At 47.1% G+C, this 17501-nt stretch overlaps 1 protein-coding gene across 2 annotated transcripts in view; it reads left to right on the forward strand.

Moving 5' to 3' along the window:
• cdh23 (cadherin-related 23) overlaps positions 1 to 17501 on the forward strand; it is a 422443-nt gene that overhangs the window by 266805 nt on the left and 138137 nt on the right. For both annotated transcript variants that reach the window (XM_066679568.1, XM_066679567.1), the window contains exons 14-17: positions 8845 to 8909; positions 10084 to 10321; positions 15816 to 15921; positions 16225 to 16352. In XM_066679568.1, coding sequence (XP_066535665.1) covers positions 8845 to 8909; positions 10084 to 10321; positions 15816 to 15921; positions 16225 to 16352 — 537 coding nt within the window. The remainder of the gene's footprint in view (positions 1 to 8844; positions 8910 to 10083; positions 10322 to 15815; positions 15922 to 16224; positions 16353 to 17501) is intronic.

Here is a 17501-nt window from a genome sequence, read left to right on the forward strand (position 1 = left end):
TCAAAGCATCCTTACCTCATCTTCAGATAAACGCTCTGCTCATCAGCCGTAATCCCTTCATTCCAACGTCATTGTCTTCTGAAGCTGTTTAACCCTCCACTGCAGAGGTGTACCGCGGCGGTCAGACTGTGACGGGTGACGTTAACAATGACAGACACATGTAACCCCTTTATGTTGTTCCTCAGCGCTCAGGACCCCCACAGAGCAGGTGTGATGTGGTGGTGGATCATTCTCAGCGCTGCAGTGACACTGACGTGGTGGTGGTGTGTTAGTGTGTGTTGTGCTGGTGTAGAGTGGATCAGACACAGCAGTGCTGCTGGAGTTTTTAAACCCTGTGTACACTCTCTGTCCACTCTGTGAGACACTCCTCCCTCGTTGGTCCACCTTGTAGATGTAGAGTCAGAGACAGTAGCTCATCTGTCGCTGCACAGTGTGTGTCGCTCGTCCTCTAGTCCTTCATCAGTGACACAGGACGCTGTCGGCTGGATGTTTTTGGTCGGTGGACTGTTCTCGGTCCAGACACTGAGGGGTTTAAAAACTCCAGCAGCACTGCTGTGTCTGATCCACTCTACACCAGAGGTTGAAACAGTGACCAGTGATTTAACACCCGTTCTTAGATTTTTTATTATATTAAATGTTACAAATTGAGGTGTGGGGTGTTTTCCTCTACAGTTAATTATGAGTATTGTTAGATTTAAAACAAAATATATATATGTGGAAGTGGAGACACCCCCCCCCCCCCCCACACACACACACACACTCCCACACACACCCACACACTCCCACACCCATACCCTCACACACCCACACACACCCTCACACACACCCACACCCACCCACCCACACTCACTCACTCACACACACACCCCCCCCACACACACCCACACACACACTCACTCACACCCACACACACACACACTCTCTCACCCACACTCACACACACTCACTCACTCACACACACACACTCTCTCACCCACACTCACACACACTCACTCACTCACACACACTCACTCACTCACACACACACCCCACACACACACACTCACACCCACACTCACACACACTCACTCACACAAACACACACACACCCACACACACACACACAAACACACCCACACCCACCCACAAACACACCCACACACCCACATACACACACACGCACAGACACCCACCCACACACACACACACACACACACATAAACAAAGACTAGTTCACTAAGCTGGGCCCGGGGAGCAGTTGGGGGTTAGGTGTTTTTCTCAGTGGCACCTCAGCCGTGGATGTTAAGGGAGGAGACAGCACCGTTTCTTCAGTCCATCCACGTCTTATATTCCTGCTGGTCAAGGGGATGAAACCAGTGATGTTCTGGTCCCAAGCGCATTTTTCTGATCTAACCAGCTTCTAACAGCAGCATCTGAAAACCAGGAGGAGGGAGCCTAGTGCAGAGAGGGAGTCTGGTCGGTACAGAGCTTCAGTGGACAGTTCATTAATAAACACGAATTAAAGGAAGCATCCACTTCCCTTTTCTCACGCCATATTTCACCGAGACGCTGGCTCTGCTCGCTGCTGCGTGGGCTTTTGTCTGAACTCACAGGGAAAGAAAGTAAAGAATCTGCTGCAGTCCAATGAGAACGAGAAGGAGTTGGGTCTGCTCGCGCCTGATTGGCTAAATACAGTGTTACAAACTTGTTTTCAGACGATTCATAACAAACAAGGGAGGTGACGAGTGAAAAAAGGAAGAAATGATGTCTTTATTTATTCCCTGTCATTTGTCAGAGCACACAGACAGCTCTGCTGGAGTGAGACAGTCACTGAGGGCTAAAGCCCGGTCCAGAGGAGCCCAGCTCGCTCGATCTGACAACACTTCCCCAAACACTGCGACAAAAATAGAGCCAAAAGCGGAGGACGGAAGCCCCACTTCAGCACACCTCACCGGATCGCCTTTTAAATCAGAGCAAACACCACGGACTGTCACAGACCGCACTGGACCCAACTCCCCATAGATGTGTACTGGGTAAAGTGCATGTGGCTGTGTCCCGACTGAGCCCTGGATCACTCAGGAGTGCAAGGCTGAGTTCAACAGATGCCTTCATTTACGTCAAACACAATAAGGCACTTTTTAAACACAGCTTTAACTAATTCATTGTTCATTGGTGAAGGTTGTGTGCAGGGTTTTCTCAAATATTCGTCTGGACTTTGAGGACAATTTACTGCGCCAGCGTGTGTGGGTGTAAGAGAGGGAGAGAGAGAGCGAGAGAGAGAGAGAGAGAGAGAGAGTGTGTGAGTGTTTGTAAGTCTACGCCTGCATATGACTGTGTTGTGTGAAAATGTGTGTCAAGTGTTTGCTGTGTTTATGTTAAGACTCACTCAATCACTCCCTCTGTGTGTGTGTGTGTGTGTGTGTGTGTGTTTGATGGTTGGTCTGACAGTAGGTAATTGGTTTCCTCACACTCTTCCCTCTGGTTGAAGACGCAGCAGAAAGCAATTTGAGCATCACGTCACTTCACATCTGCACACACTTCAACTCTCTCTCTCTCTCTCTCTCTCTCTCTCTCACACACACACACACACACACACACACACACGTTTTTACACACCTTTCTGGAAGTCAGAGGAGATGGATCGATGCACTCAGCCCATTATGATCACTCTATTCACCCAGAAACATCCAGAAACCTGGATAGTAAAATGTAGAGGAACTTTAAAGCTCAGATGCTCCAGATGTGCAGGATCATATCGCACAGCGTCCAGCCGCTCGGGTCTGTGACTGTAACTCAGAGACGCATGCGTCCAGGAAGAGATGCTTGTTTAAAACACATTCACCCAGTCTCTCTCAGACACACACACGCGTGCACACAAACACACTCACCCAGTCACACACACATATACATACACTCACACCTGTGGACAGTTTCACACACTCACCCAGTCACTCACACACTCACCCAGTCACTCACACACTCACCCAGTCACTCACACACTCACACCTGTGGACAGTTTCACACACTCACCCAGTCACTCACACACTCACACCTGTGGACAGTTTCACACACTCACACCTGTGGACAGTTTCACACACTCACCCAGTCACTCACACACTCACACCTGTGGACAGTATAACACACTCACCCAGTCACTCACACACTCACCCAGTCACTCACACACTCACACCTGTGGACAGTTTCACACACTCACACCTGTGGACAGTTTCACACACACACACACCTGTGGACAGTTTCACACACTCACCCAGTCACTCACACACTCACACCTGTGGACAGTTTCACACACTCACCCAGTCACTCACACACTCACACCTGTGGACAGTTTCACACACTCACCCAGTCACTCACACACTCACACCTGTGGACAGTTTCACACACTCACCCAGTCACTCACACACTCACACCTGTGGACAGTTTCACACACTCACCCAGTCACTCATACACACACACACACCTGTGGACAGTTTCACACACTCACCTAGTCACTAACACACTCACCCAGTCACTCACACACTCACACCTGTGGACAGTTTCACACACTCACCCAGTCACTCACACACACACACACACACCTGTGGACAGTTTCACGCCCTCACCCAGTCACTCACACACACACACACACCTGTGGACAGTTTCACGCCCTCACCCAGTCACACACACACACACTCACACCTGTGGACAGTTTCACGCCCTCACCCAGTCACTCTCACACACACACACACACCTGTGGACAGTTTCACGCCCTCACCCAGTCACTCACACACACACACACACCTGTGGACAGTTTCACGCCCTCACCCAGTCACTCACACACACACACACACCTGTGGACAGTTTCACGCCCTCACCCAGTCACTCACACACACACACACACACCTGTGGACAGTTTCACGCCCTCACCCAGTCACACACACACACACACACACACACCTGTGGACAGTTTCACACACTCATGCAGTTTAAAATCATGACCAAATCATGCCAATTATTGAAAAGAGTTAATTCTGTCTGTCGTGCCACAGCTCAGTGGAACACAGCTGTAGATCCCTCTTCCTGACGCTGGCATTCATCGTGGTGAACTTAGACTCATGTGCAGCTGCTCCAGAGTGTCCCACTTTATTTACAGCTTTTTTAAAATATTATACAAACACTGTGCATTACTGAAGCCGCTCTGAGACACAGTGTGTGTTCATTACCAAAGAAGAAAACACAGGATGCGTATTTGATGAGCGAACCTCTCAGACAGGCATCGTCCAGTGAGAAAGAGAGTTCTGCTTTAAATCTGGGACCGCTCCGGACTTTCTGTCACCGCTGAGGAAGGGTTTCCAGGCGGATATCAGCCTGCGACAGACGGAGAGAGTCAGATTCCTGGTGTGATTCCTCTTTAAGTGATTACAGTACGGCAGAGAGAATGAAGGCCATTGTGCTTTACATAGACAGTTTCTCATTCTACTCTTCCAGGCTCTCTCTCTCTCTCTCTCTCTCTCTCTCCGACCCCCCCTCTCTCTTTCACTCTCTCTCTCCACACCCCCCCTCTCTCTTTCACTCTCTCTCTCCACACCCCTTCTCTCTCTTTCACCCTCTCCCTCCCCCTCCCCCCCCCCCTCTCTGTGTTTGCCTCCATGCCTGTGAGGACAAACATTGTTTAGCATCTGTCATTCAAGATCAGTGGCGTCCATTCGGTTACTGACCATTGCAGACCCTTCCCTTTCAACCATCCCTCCATCCACAGTCTTATCTCTCTCCTCCATCACCCACAGCCTTATCTGACCCTTCACTCTTTCTCTGGACAGAGAGAACGGGACGGCCTGCCGGGACGGAGTGAGAGAGGGGCCATATTCTTCCTTTCTCTCTAATTATCTTATGTTCCAACATTGTTTTCTTTCTCTTTATTTGATTTTAGTAATTACTCTTTGTTCATACTTAGTTTTTCCTTCTTTTTCTGTCATGATATTTACTTCATTATCTCTCTCTCTCTCTCTAACCCATCAGTGCTATCATCACTGCACTTATGGAGCTGTCAATCAGAGTGAGAAAGACAGAGAGAGAGAGGAAAAGATGAATAGAAGTGAAGAGGTAACAATGAGAGGTAGACAGAGAGAGTGGGGGAGAGTTAGTTCACAGAGAGTGAGAGTGAGAGAGAGAGAGAGAGAGAAGAGTATGCATGCTGTGATAGGAAGAACAGAAGGAATACAGAAGCAGAAGGAGAGAGAAGCAATAGAGAGGTTGGAACAGAGGTAGAGAGTGAGATGAGAGTAGTGAGAGAGGTAGAGAGCGAGAGAGAGAGAGATGATTGCTGTGTTATAATGTATTCAGTGTGTGTTGTACTCTGCACCCTGTTTAGACGGAGAATGAGAGAGAACACAGTTAAAGTGGTGTGAGAACAGTTAATACTCAAAAACTGAGCTGTCAATGTGTCTGACACCAGAGAGTGTGCACACACACACACACCCCACACACACACACACACTCCCACACACAAAGGAATAGAACTCTATTACAACACCAGTGGACGTGTGCTGTGTGTGCATGTGCTGTATATAACAGTGTGTGTGTGTGTGTGTGTGTGTGTGTGTATAACAGTGTATGTGAGGGAGAGAGAGAGAGTGTGGGGCCATCATTTGAATAAGCTGTATCCGTCTTCCCTCGCATCCTTGAGAAACATGACACACACTTCCACACTTAAAAACAGACCACCTCCCATCACTCCCTCTGCAAGCCACACACACACACACACACACACACACACACACACACACACACACAGCTACAAGGTTACAGCATTTATACCCAGGCCTCTGTGGAACAATGTGAAGAGAGTAAGAGAGAGAGCTGTAAAAGAGGTTTTAAGAAATAGTAGTGTGTCCACTTTTGTCACAGCTTCTGCTCTTCTTTGACTGTAGGTATTGGAACATTGCTCTGAGGATTTGATTGCATTCAGACCTGAGAGCATTAGTGAGGTCAGGTACTGATGCAGGACGTACTGGATCACATTGGAGCTGAAGAGAAGGTGGTTCAACAGTTTCACAGACCAGTGTTTAAGGCTTCCCCACCCCTCAGCAGACACTTGGCCTTTGGAGACTATCAGCTCTCCATTCAGTTACAGCGAGTGCAGTTTTCATGTCCACTGTTTAACCCCTGTGTCTGACGGATGTTACCCTGTATTTTAATATATGATCTTATTTATTACACCACATTGAATGAATCTCATGTTTATGTCTGTGAGGAGTGTGGTGTGTTCTCCCTGTGTCTGCGTGGGTTTCCTCCGGGTGACTGTCTGTGAGGAGTGTGGTGTGTTCTCTCTGTGTCTGCGTGGGTTTCCTCCGGGTGACTGTCTGTGAGGAGTGTGGTGTGTTCTCCCTGTGTCTGCGTGGGTTTCCTCCGGGTGACTGTCTGTGAGGAGTGTGGTGTGTTCTCCCTGTGTCTGCGTGGGTTTCCTCCGGGTGACTGTCTGTGAGGAGTGTGGTGTGTTCTCCCTGTGTCTGCGTGGGTTTCCTCCGGGTGACTGTCTGTGAGGAGTGTGGTGTGTTCTCTCTGTGTCTGCGTGGGTTTCCTCCGGGTGACTGTCTGTGAGGAGTGTGGTGTGTTCTCCCTGTGTCTGCGTGGGTTTCCTCCGGGTGACTGTCTGTGAGGAGTGTGGTGTGTTCTCCCTGTGTCTGCGTGGGTTTCCTCCGGGTGACTGTCTGTGAGGAGTGTGGTGTGTTCTCCCTGTGTCTGCGTGGGTTTCCTCCGGGTGACTGTCTGTGAGGAGTTTGGTGTGTTCTCCCTGTGTCTGCGTGGGTTTCCTCCGGGTGACTGTCTGTGAGGAGTGTGGTGTGTTCTCCCTGTGTCTGCGTGGGTTTCCTCCGGGTGACTGTCTGTGAGGAGTGTGGTGTGTTCTCCCTGTGTCTGCGTGGGTTTCCTCCGGGTGACTGTCTGTGAGGAGTGTGGTGTGTTCTCTCTGTGTCTGCGTGGGTTTCCTCCGGGTGACTGTCTGTGAGGAGTGTGGTGTGTTCTCCCTGTGTCTGCGTGGGTTTCCTCCGGGTGACTGTCTGTGAGGAGTGTGGTGTGTTCTCCCTGTGTCTGCGTGGGTTTCCTCCGGGTGACTGTCTGTGAGGAGTGTGGTGTGTTCTCCCTGTGTCTGCGTGGGTTTCCTCCGGGTGACTGTCTGTGAGGAGTTTGGTGTGTTCTCCCTGTGTCTGCGTGGGTTTCCTCCGGGTGACTGTCTGTGAGGAGTGTGGTGTGTTCTCCCTGTGTCTGCGTGGGTTTCCTCCGGGTGACTGTCCGTGAGGAGTGTGGTGTGTTCTCCCTGTGTCTGCGTGGGTTTCCTCCGGGTGACTGTCTGTGAGGAGTGTGGTGTGTTCTCTCTGTGTCTGCGTGGGTTTCCTCCGGGTGACTGTCTGTGAGGAGTGTGGTGTGTTCTCCCTGTGTCTGCGTGGGTTTCCTCCGGGTGACTGTCTGTGAGGAGTGTGGTGTGTTCTCCCTGTGTCTGCGTGGGTTTCCTCCGGGTGACTGTCTGTGAGGAGTGTGGTGTGTTCTCCCTGTGTCTGCGTGGGTTTCCTCCGGGTGACTGTCTGTGAGGAGTTTGGTGTGTTCTCCCTGTGTCTGCGTGGGTTTCCTCCGGGTGACTGTCTGTGAGGAGTGTGGTGTGTTCTCCCTGTGTCTGCGTGGGTTTCCTCCGGGTGACTGTCCGTGAGGAGTGTGGTGTGTTCTCCCTGTGTCTGCGTGGGTTTCCTCCGTGTGACTGTCTGTGAGGAGTGTGGTGTGTTCTCCCTGTGTCTGCATGGGTTTCCTCCGGGTGACTGTCTATGAGGAGTGTGGTGTGTTCTCTCTGTGTCTGCGTGGGTTTCCTCCGTGTGACTGTCTGTGAGGAGTGTGGTGTGTTCTCCCTGTGTCTGCATGGGTTTCCTCCGGGTGACTGTCTGTGAGGAGTGTGGTGTGTTCTCCCTGTGTCTGCGTGGGTTTCCTCCGGGTGACTGTCTGTGAGGAGTGTGGTGTGTTCTCCCTGTGTCTGTGTGGGTTTCCTCCGGGTTCTCCGGTTTCCTCCCACACTCCAAAAACACACGTTGGTAGGGGGATTGGAGACTGAAACGTGTCCGTCACTGTGTCTTGTGTGTGACTAGACTGTGTGTGTCCACAATTGGATGTCTGTTCTCACAATTAGTTCAATTTAAAGAGCTGATTTCCTTTATTACATCCTGATACTGAATAAGAGAGAGAGAGAGAGAGAGAGAGAGAGAGAGAGAATGTATTGTTTGGATAGGAAGAAAGAGATGTCAGAGTGTTTGAATCTCTGTTTCTGACACAGCTGCGGTGGGAGAACGAGATGCTGTGAAAGTAGCCTTATGTCTCTGTCCTTTATTTATTTGCATAAATACACTTGTGAATCAAAGCATAATGCAAGTTTCCTTCCCATGCTCTGCACCAGCTATTCACAGCAACACACACACACACACACGTTGACAGTCATTGTGAGAGTGTGGGTGCATCTGTTGTTGTGAGAGTAGAGGACAGGGCAGTGAGTTCACAGCCATCTGGTAAGAGACACTAGCTTTGGACTGTGCATGTGTGTATATATATATGTGTTTGTGTGTGTATATATGTGTTTGTGTGTGTGTGTGTGTTTCAGTGTTAATTGCGCAGAACTAAACACTGAAATGTGTGTGGCATCTTGTGTTTCCATTCACTAACAGCTGATAAAGAGTGGCACTGTTAAATTCAGTATTGTTGTCACATGGTTTTGCACAAACACACACACACACACACAGTAGTCTTTTTTCTTAGTGTATGTGGCCTAAGGTTTGTGGACACCCTGTTGTAAATGTAACATGTTCCTCTCTCTCTCTCTCTCTCTCTCTGCAGGCCACAGATAATGACTTTGGGACGTTTGGTGTGGTGCGCTACTATTTCAGCGATGAGCCGGACCAGTGAGACAATCATTCATTACTATCCTCTGACATGTTCCCCACAGTCTGATACACACACACACACACACACTTTCTCAGACATAAACTCTCTTCAGTGCCTAGTAAACTGTAATGTTTCAGAAAGGCCTCTGGTCCTGGATCACTGGGTATTTGGTGTTGTTCCTCCTCTGGTCGCCTCAGTCCCACGCTCCTCCCACATGACATTCCATAACAACAGTTGCTAGGTTGGACAAGTTTTACAGAAAGACTTCAGCAGTTGTATTCAGTTTAAAGTTCGAATGTGGAGCAGTTTTCAGGGATTATTGTTATTTATCTATTTAGATTCGTGTGTTTTAACCTAGGATCTGTTTTTACATCAACATGTGATTACCTGGATATTCATGGAAAATCTTCACTGTTGGAATCAATCAGTTTAATAGCCTTGAATAGCTTTATTTTTCTTTCTTTCTTTCTTCCGTTCCGTCATGCTTGTAGAGTGAAGGAGACACAGGGGATGGAGGCATAGGCAGAAGTGGGGGTTCATTAACAAAAACACACAGGAAGTCTGGGAAATATCACTTCACTCGCCACAAACAAAAATGAAGAGCAAACACTAATGACACAGAGGGAGATTAAAAAGGATTCAAAAATGAGAAACACATGTGAGCAATGTCACATGACACCCCACGCTCACAGGTGCAGGCCGTGGCTAGGGAACAGGACCGGGAGAAACACACACATGACACTCGGTCCCACTCTCTCTGTCTTTTTGTGCCTTCTTTCTCTTGCTGTTTTTCTTTATTTTTTCCTCATTCTATCTCCCTTTTTTAAAAATGAGAACCTGGAAGATCTTTTTTTCTTTTTTCTCTATTTTTCTCTTTTCTCTCTCTCTCTCTTTCTTTATTGAAGTGATGGAACAACATTCTGGGACTAGGACCGCACCCTAACCCCTCCCCTCAGCCCTGTGTATACCCTGCAAACACTCGTCATTTCCGTTCATTTCACTCCCACCTCCAACCAGTCCCCACCATTTGTGTTGTACTCATCTGTGCAGCCGGGGGGCGCTACACTCCTGCCCAAAAGTATATCTGTGTTCGCCTCCCCGTTTCAGCCTTTAGAAGTGGGAGCAGGGAAACCAATGAGATGTGCACTACAAGTGTATTCTAACTGACCCTTGTTCTCGCCCCGCCCCCAGTTTCTCATTGGATGTGGACACAGGCTTGGTGACCCTGAAGGACCGGCTGGATTACGAGCTGATGAGGCGCTACACTTTGACCATTCTGGCCCGGGATGGAGGTGGAGAGGAGACCACTGGACGCCTCCGCGTTAATGTGATGGACGTGAACGACAACCCACCGGTCTTCCAGAAGGACGCGTACATGGGCTCGCTGATGGAGAACGAACAAGCCCCTCAGCAAGTGGCCAGAGTGAGGGTGAGTGCAGGAGCCAATCGGACCTTGTTACATACATTTAGCAGACCGTCTAATCCACAGCAACAGCCACAGACCGAGGTGAATGTACTGTTCAGAGTCTTTCCCAAAGACACCTACTGATATCCGAGGGTTGCATTCACTGTCTAGAGTTGCTGCCTTTCCGTAATGGGTACAGTGTCTGGTCTCAGAGCACAGCACTAATGTAAATGGATGGGAACGATGGATGTATTTATCTCATACACAGCTCCTCTTCCTGCACTGGAGAGAGTCTCACAGCACTCAGAAGCACAGAAGCCCATCGCGTATTAACATCAGGGGGGGTAAAGGATCCCACCGTGTTGCTTAATGAGGAGATGAATACAGTAATACACTATTAGCCATATTAGCATTTTCATCATATGCTGTAATGAAGAACCTCTATTTCTCTGTTCTTGTGACAGAATATGTGAGAGCTATCACATCAAATATATCATTTTTTTTTTTTTCTCACTCAAACCCACCCCAATTCCAGGGTGAATAACCTGACCACACTGACCCTGTGCTCTGAGAATGGAACAGATTTTGTGAGGATAAAGGTTTATCAATAAACTAGATTTTACTTGAAGTTTAATAAATTAGTTCTCCAAGTCTGAAAATGTGAGATGATCAGTGAGTGAGGCTGAATCTCAAATGTCTCTGTACACTCCATTTAGTTCACGTTTCATTAAATTACATGTTTCTGTAAAATGTATATTTAAATAAGTTATGTGGGAGGTAACCGGAGCACCTGGAGGAAACCCACACGGACACTGGGAGAACACACCACACTCCTTACAGACAGTCACCCAGAGGAAACCCACGCAGACACAGGGAGAACACACCACACTCCTCACAGGCAGTCACTGACAGGGCCCTAATAACATGTGTGGTTGGCCCTGGACCAACCACACATGTTATTATATATATATATATATATATATATATATATATATATATATACCATCTCCTTGGGTGATTGTCTGTGAGGAGTGTGGTGTGTTCTCCATGTGTCTGCGTGGGTTTCCTCCGGGTGATTGTCTGTGAGGAGTGTGGTGTGTTCTCCCTGTGTCTGCGTGGGTTTCCTCCGGGTGCTCTGTTTTTTCTCCCAAAGTCCAAACACATTTGCTGTTATGTGTGTGTGTGTGTGTGTGTGTGTGTGTGTTTGTGTGTGTGTTTGTGCTCAGAAGACTGGTAATTAGTATAAAAAATCAGATAATATCATGCGGAGGGTGCAGCATCAGCAGAACTCAGTACAGTCAGAGTGAAGAGGAAAATAGAAAACGAGGATCGGAAAATGAGTGTGTGGCTAGAGCAGGGCGCACGGAGAGGAATTCTTGCTGCCCACACATTTATATTTTAAAAACCATTAGACATCTCTGTCTCCCCCAGGACTCCACAGGGGAATAAGGCCTCGTTCACATTAACAGACTGAAGAGATTCAAATCAGATTTATTATTTTTTAATGGACACTGTTTGTGTTTAAGTGACATAGATCTGATTTGTTGAGGGCTGTGTGAACATGACAAATTCCATGTTATTTTTGTGTCATTGTTAGCCAATATTTAACGGTAATTTAAGGAGCCAAGTCATTAAGAACACAACAAAGTCTTATCTACAGTGGCAGACTGGCAACAGCGAGGGCTACTGAAGAAAAAGGGTGATATATATCCCTTTTTATCCTCACTTTTTGGAAAAGAAACAGATAAATTATAAATAATTTGCTACATTAGATTTACATGGGTTTAATAATCAGCTGAAAAGCAGGTACATGTATCAGTTAAAGCTAAGGGTGGCTGAAGTGTGTTCCAGTCCTTTGGAGCAGAATGAGAAGCCAGAATCAAAAATGTCTTATGGATCTTCAGAACAGATTTGCTTCACTTGTGTGTGCTTCTAGATCTTGGTCCAATTTGTCGGCGTGTGACATGCATGTGAACGGTCAGATCGGATTCCATGCTTTGTTTTTACTGTACACACATGCTTAGTGCCTTTGTCATCAGCTAGCACCGGCAGCCACTGCAGGCAGTGTATCAAATGTCTCTGTGTTTCCTACAGAGTGCACTGTGGGTGATGAAGCTACAGCCTCCGCAACCAAAATAATGCACTGATTTCCAATATGAGAGCGGATAAATAGATTTGTGTTAGTCATACTGCGCAGCATTCGGGTACAGTAGTTGTTATTTAAGGACCTACATTGTGCACTACGTAGGGTTTAGGGACCCATTTGGGATGTAGCCACTTTAGGGACAGATTCATTCACATTAAAGTCAGATACAGTCGAATCCAGCAAAAAAATAAATAGATAAATCGGAATTGATTGATGCTTGTAAAGTGAATGTAGCCTGAGAATGGCTGCTTTTGACTCTGGAGGGCGCTGTTTGTACATTTGACTTTTCCTCTGGTGGGAGTCTGAAGGTACAAACGTATGACCCTCCCTCTCCTCCGATTACTCGGTGCGATGGATCTAAATTGTCAGATGTCATCTGATGCACAGCAGCCACACATGACCCTAATGGCACTGGGCGCTGCACAGCAGTGGGACTGCATCCCCCAGTGACGGCGCTCCAACCAACGCCTGAGATGAGCAGGAGTGCAGAAGCAGTCCAGCACCTTGTGTAGACCTCCCAGAAAACGACTAGATTAGATTGAACTTTATTGTCATTGTGCAGAGTACAGGTACAAGCCAATGAAATGCTGTTAGCATCTAACCAGAAGTGCAAAATAGAGTGTATTTACATATAAACATATATAGAATATATGTATACAGTGTGGGCCGTTTATACGGATACACCTTAATAAAATGGGAGTGGCTGGTGATATTAACTTCCTGTTTGTGGCACATTAGTAGATGGGAGAGGGGAAACTTTTCAAGATGGGTGGTGACCATGGCGACCATTTTGAAGTCTGCCATTTTGGATCCAACTTTTTTTTTGTCAATGGGAAGAAGGTCATGTGACACATCAAACTTATTGGGAATTTCACAAGAAAAACAATGGTGTGCTTGTGTTGATTGTCAATGCAACCCTCTTCTCCCACTCTTCACACACTGATAGCAACACCGCAGGAGAAATGCTAGCACAGGCTTCCAGTATCCGTAGTTTCAGGTGCTGCCATGGTCACAAATCATTTCCATTATATTAAGGTATATCCATATAAATGGCCCACCCTGTACATAGAATGAGGGGTGTACATACATATATACAAGTATAGAGAAAATAGTGTTGAAAGAAAATGGAGTTAACAGTGGTATTGTAATTCAGTATGTGAAATTTGCAAATGTAATAGAGCTACAGAAGGGACTGTGATTATGAGTAGTGCAGTGATACTGGAATGTAAAGTACAGTAGAGTGCAGTGATGCCATTAAAGTGACGATGTGGAGCTCAGCAGGGATCACAGCCTCAGGGAAGAAACTCTTCCTCAGTCTGTTGGTGCGGGAGCTGTGGTTTGTGGTGAGGAGGGTCCTTGATGATGTTCCTTGCCCTGCTCAGGCAGCACTTATGGTAAATGTTCCCAACGGTGGGTAACTGAGTGCCTGTGATTCGTTAGGCCTTTTTCACTACTTTGCGGTCAGATACGGAGCAGCTGCCGTACCACACTGAGATGCAGTTTGTGAGTGGGCTGTCAGTGGTGCAGCGGTAGAAGTCCAACAGTATCTGGGGACATAGGTGAGCTTTCTTAAGGATTTCTTAAAGACTTCTTACGTGTGAGTTCAGTGACCGGGTGAGATCCTCAGAAATGTGGATGCCAAGGAATTTGATGTCAGTCACGCGTTCTCCCTCAGCTCCTCTAATGTAAACTGGAGTGTGTGTCTGTTTCCTAACTCTCCTAAAGTCCACGATGATCTCTTTTGTGGGTTGTTAGGGTGTGTGTGTGCTTGTGTGCTCTTGTGTGTTTATGTATTCAGTGTCATGGACGGGGGTTAAACGCAGAGTTCAAATATCACACTGTCGTACGTTTGAATGTTCCTGAAAGCTCAGCATCGTCTCTCCTCGTGGTCGGTCTCCTGTGTTACACAATCCACTCCCTTCACCCCTCAGCCCTCGTCAGGCTCAGTGTGTGCTGCTTATTTCACTGTGGTAGTGTTTAATGCGTCCAGTCAGAGTTCGATTGTCTCTACACCTCACACTCCTCAGCACTAAAGCAGGGGATGATTGACAGGTCAACAAAGCTCTCTCTCTCACTCTCTCTCTCTCTCTCTAACTCTCTCTCTCTCTCTCTCTCTGTCTGTCTGTCTCTCACTCTCTAACTCTCTCCTCTCACTCACACACTCTCTCTCTCTCTCTGTCTGTCTCTCACTCTCTAACTCTCTCTCTCTCTCTCTCTCTCTCTCTCTGTCTGTCTGTCTCTCACTCTCTAACTCTCTCCTCTCACTCACACTCTCTCTCTCTAACTCTCTCCTCTCTCTCTCTCTCTCTCTCTCTCACTGTCTCTCACTCTCTCTGTCTGTCTGTCTCTCACTCTCTAACTATCTCCTCTCTCACTCTCTCTCTCTCTCTCTCTCTCCCTCTCTAACTCTCTCATCTCACTCACTCTCTCTCTCTGTCTGTCTCTCACTCTCTCGCTCTCTCTCTCTAACTCTCTCCTCTCTCTCTCTCTCTGTCTGTCTCTCACTCTCTAACTCTCTCCTCTCTCTCACTCTCTCTCTCTGTCTGTCTGTCTCTCACTCTCTAACTATCTCCTCTCTCTCTCTCTCTCTCTCTGTCTCTCACTCTCTAACTATCTCCTCTCTCTCTCTCTCTGTCTGTCTCTCACTCTCTAACTATCTCCTCTCTCACTCACTCTCTCTCTCTCTCTCTCTCTCTGTCTGTCTCTCACTCTCTAACTATCTCCTCTCTCTCTCTCTCTCTCTCTGTCTCTCGCTCATTCTCTCTGTGGACTCTTGAACTTTCCTGACAGTCAGAGGACTCTTGTGTTGTTTCTCTGTGACTTCACTTGCGGTGCTTGTTCTGTCATGAATTACGGACAGTGTGTGTTGTCTGTGGCAGTCTGTGTCTTGTCTTCTGCTCTGAGAGGAGTGGAGAACTCAAAGTAAAAATAATTCCAAGTGCATTTCTGGTGTTTATTTTTTGTGATAATCTTTTCCTTTATGAATTCAGGCTTGATTTATTTAATGTTCAGTAAAAAATGACCTGCAACAGCAAAGGAAGTAGTATTCACCTCAGCAGGTGTTTAGACATAAAATGCATTCATTCAACTTCTGTAGGCACTTCATCCTGATCAGGGTCTGGAACTGATCTGAGTGTGTGAAACTGTCCACAGGGGTGTGTGTGTGTGTGTGTGAGAGAGAGAGAGTGTGTTCCTGCCTTGTGTACTGTAATTCTAGATAATCTCGAGACCCACTGCAAATATGAACAGGATGAAATGCATGAAAACATGAATGGATGGATGAATTAATTTATTATTAATTAATTTACTCATGTTCGGTAGTATGTTAACATTTAATGTCTCTCTCTCTCTCTCTCTCTCTCTCTCTCTCAGGCGATTGATGAGGACTCCCCTCCTAATAACGTATTGACCTACTCCATCATTTCTGCGTCTCAGTTCCAGAGTTATTTCAGCATCACCGTGGTGGAAGGCTACGCAGGTAATGTGGCCCTCGGGCTGAAATATCCAGCTCACGCTCTTTAACGCCAATTTAATACACACTCACATGGCGAGGATTAGCATTTGCTACACTTCCTTACACTCCATGACCTACGCTATTACAGCGGGCTCACGGCAGAACCACTGTGCCTCCGCACTGTGACCGATAGGATTCAATCAGGGGCTCTTAAGTGTGAAAGTGTATTTAGAGGCAGCACATAGAGACGTGTTCTTTACTGTTATATTGCATTGTGTTTGAGTCCATCTCTCTCTCTCTCTCTCTCTCTCTCTCTCTCTCTCTCAGTGATCATGGTCAACAGGCCTTTAGACTATGAGCAGGTACCAGGAGGAATGATCTTTCTGACCCTAATGGCCCGAGACGGAGGGAATCCAGCCCTTAACAGCACCGTCCCGATCACCGTGGAGCTGTTTGTGAGTGTTCAACACTTAACGAGGGTTTGACCCGAACGACTCGGGAGCTGAGGAGGTTTGGGCCAAAAACACGGTCCCTGAATAGTTCTACAGCTCTTTATTTTTACAGAGCAGTAATAATAGAGTAATAAAGTGATTATATGATGGAGGTGAGAGGGTGTATTAACCCATAAATTAACTGTTAGTTGAACTGGTTTTCATTTAAACAATCAATTTGAAAGAATGTTCAGGACTTTTTAAAATGATGTCCTGCCGTGTGTGGTGTCGTTGGGTCGGTGAAGTGTGTATCACTCCGCCCTCTGCCTCAGTCACGGTCTGCACTGGGTGAGTGTACGAGTGAAGCGCAGTGTGGAAAGGCTCATTAAATAAGGTTTGGACAACAGGCACATTCATGGGGCAGATCTGTTTGATAGCAGGGAGATGAGTTATACACACACACACACACACACACACACACAGTTAAATGCCTCAGCCTCCTTGTATCCAGCAAACTGTTTGGCATTCAGTGAAATGAAGTGTATAAAATGTGCATAATTGAAGCGGTGGGTTGTGTAGTGCATGGTTCATTTTGCATTCTCTGGGTTTTGCCCCCTTGTGTTGTGTGTGTGTGTGTGTGTGTCCACTAATTCAGTGTGTGTGTCGGAGCTCTCGTGAGTCTGCTGGCTCCGTTAGTTTATCCATGGATATTTCTCCCTGACATTTTCTCTGTCTTATTATCACGGCTGTGATTAGACACATTTCAATTGCTGCAGAACAACAGGGGGCTAAGGCATTTAGCTAGCTCTGTGTGTGTGTGTGTGTGTGTGTGTGTGTGTGTGTGTGGGTAAACTGTCTGAATCCTCAGCCACTGCATGTGCATTGTTCTCACAAAGTGAATTTAATGTGGAACAGAAAAGAGGGCGCTGTTTGCGACCCGTGTTTTAACCTTTCATTCCGACTTCACCATTAAGGTCTCATTAAAGCTCTCGACTCATTGATGATCCGTGAACTTGTAAATAATAGCACTTAAGAACTCTTTGTTCGTTCCTAACGAGGTTAAGCCCATTACTAATGCAACAGCTCCATTGTTAAAGAGGAATTCCACCAATTTTCAAAAGAGTTTCTGCTTAATTCAGAAGTTGAATGATGAATTATGGGATGGAACGATCT

Source organism: Hoplias malabaricus, chromosome 8 (assembly GCF_029633855.1).
Source record: "Hoplias malabaricus isolate fHopMal1 chromosome 8, fHopMal1.hap1, whole genome shotgun sequence".
Taxonomy (NCBI): Eukaryota; Metazoa; Chordata; class Actinopteri; order Characiformes; family Erythrinidae; genus Hoplias; species Hoplias malabaricus.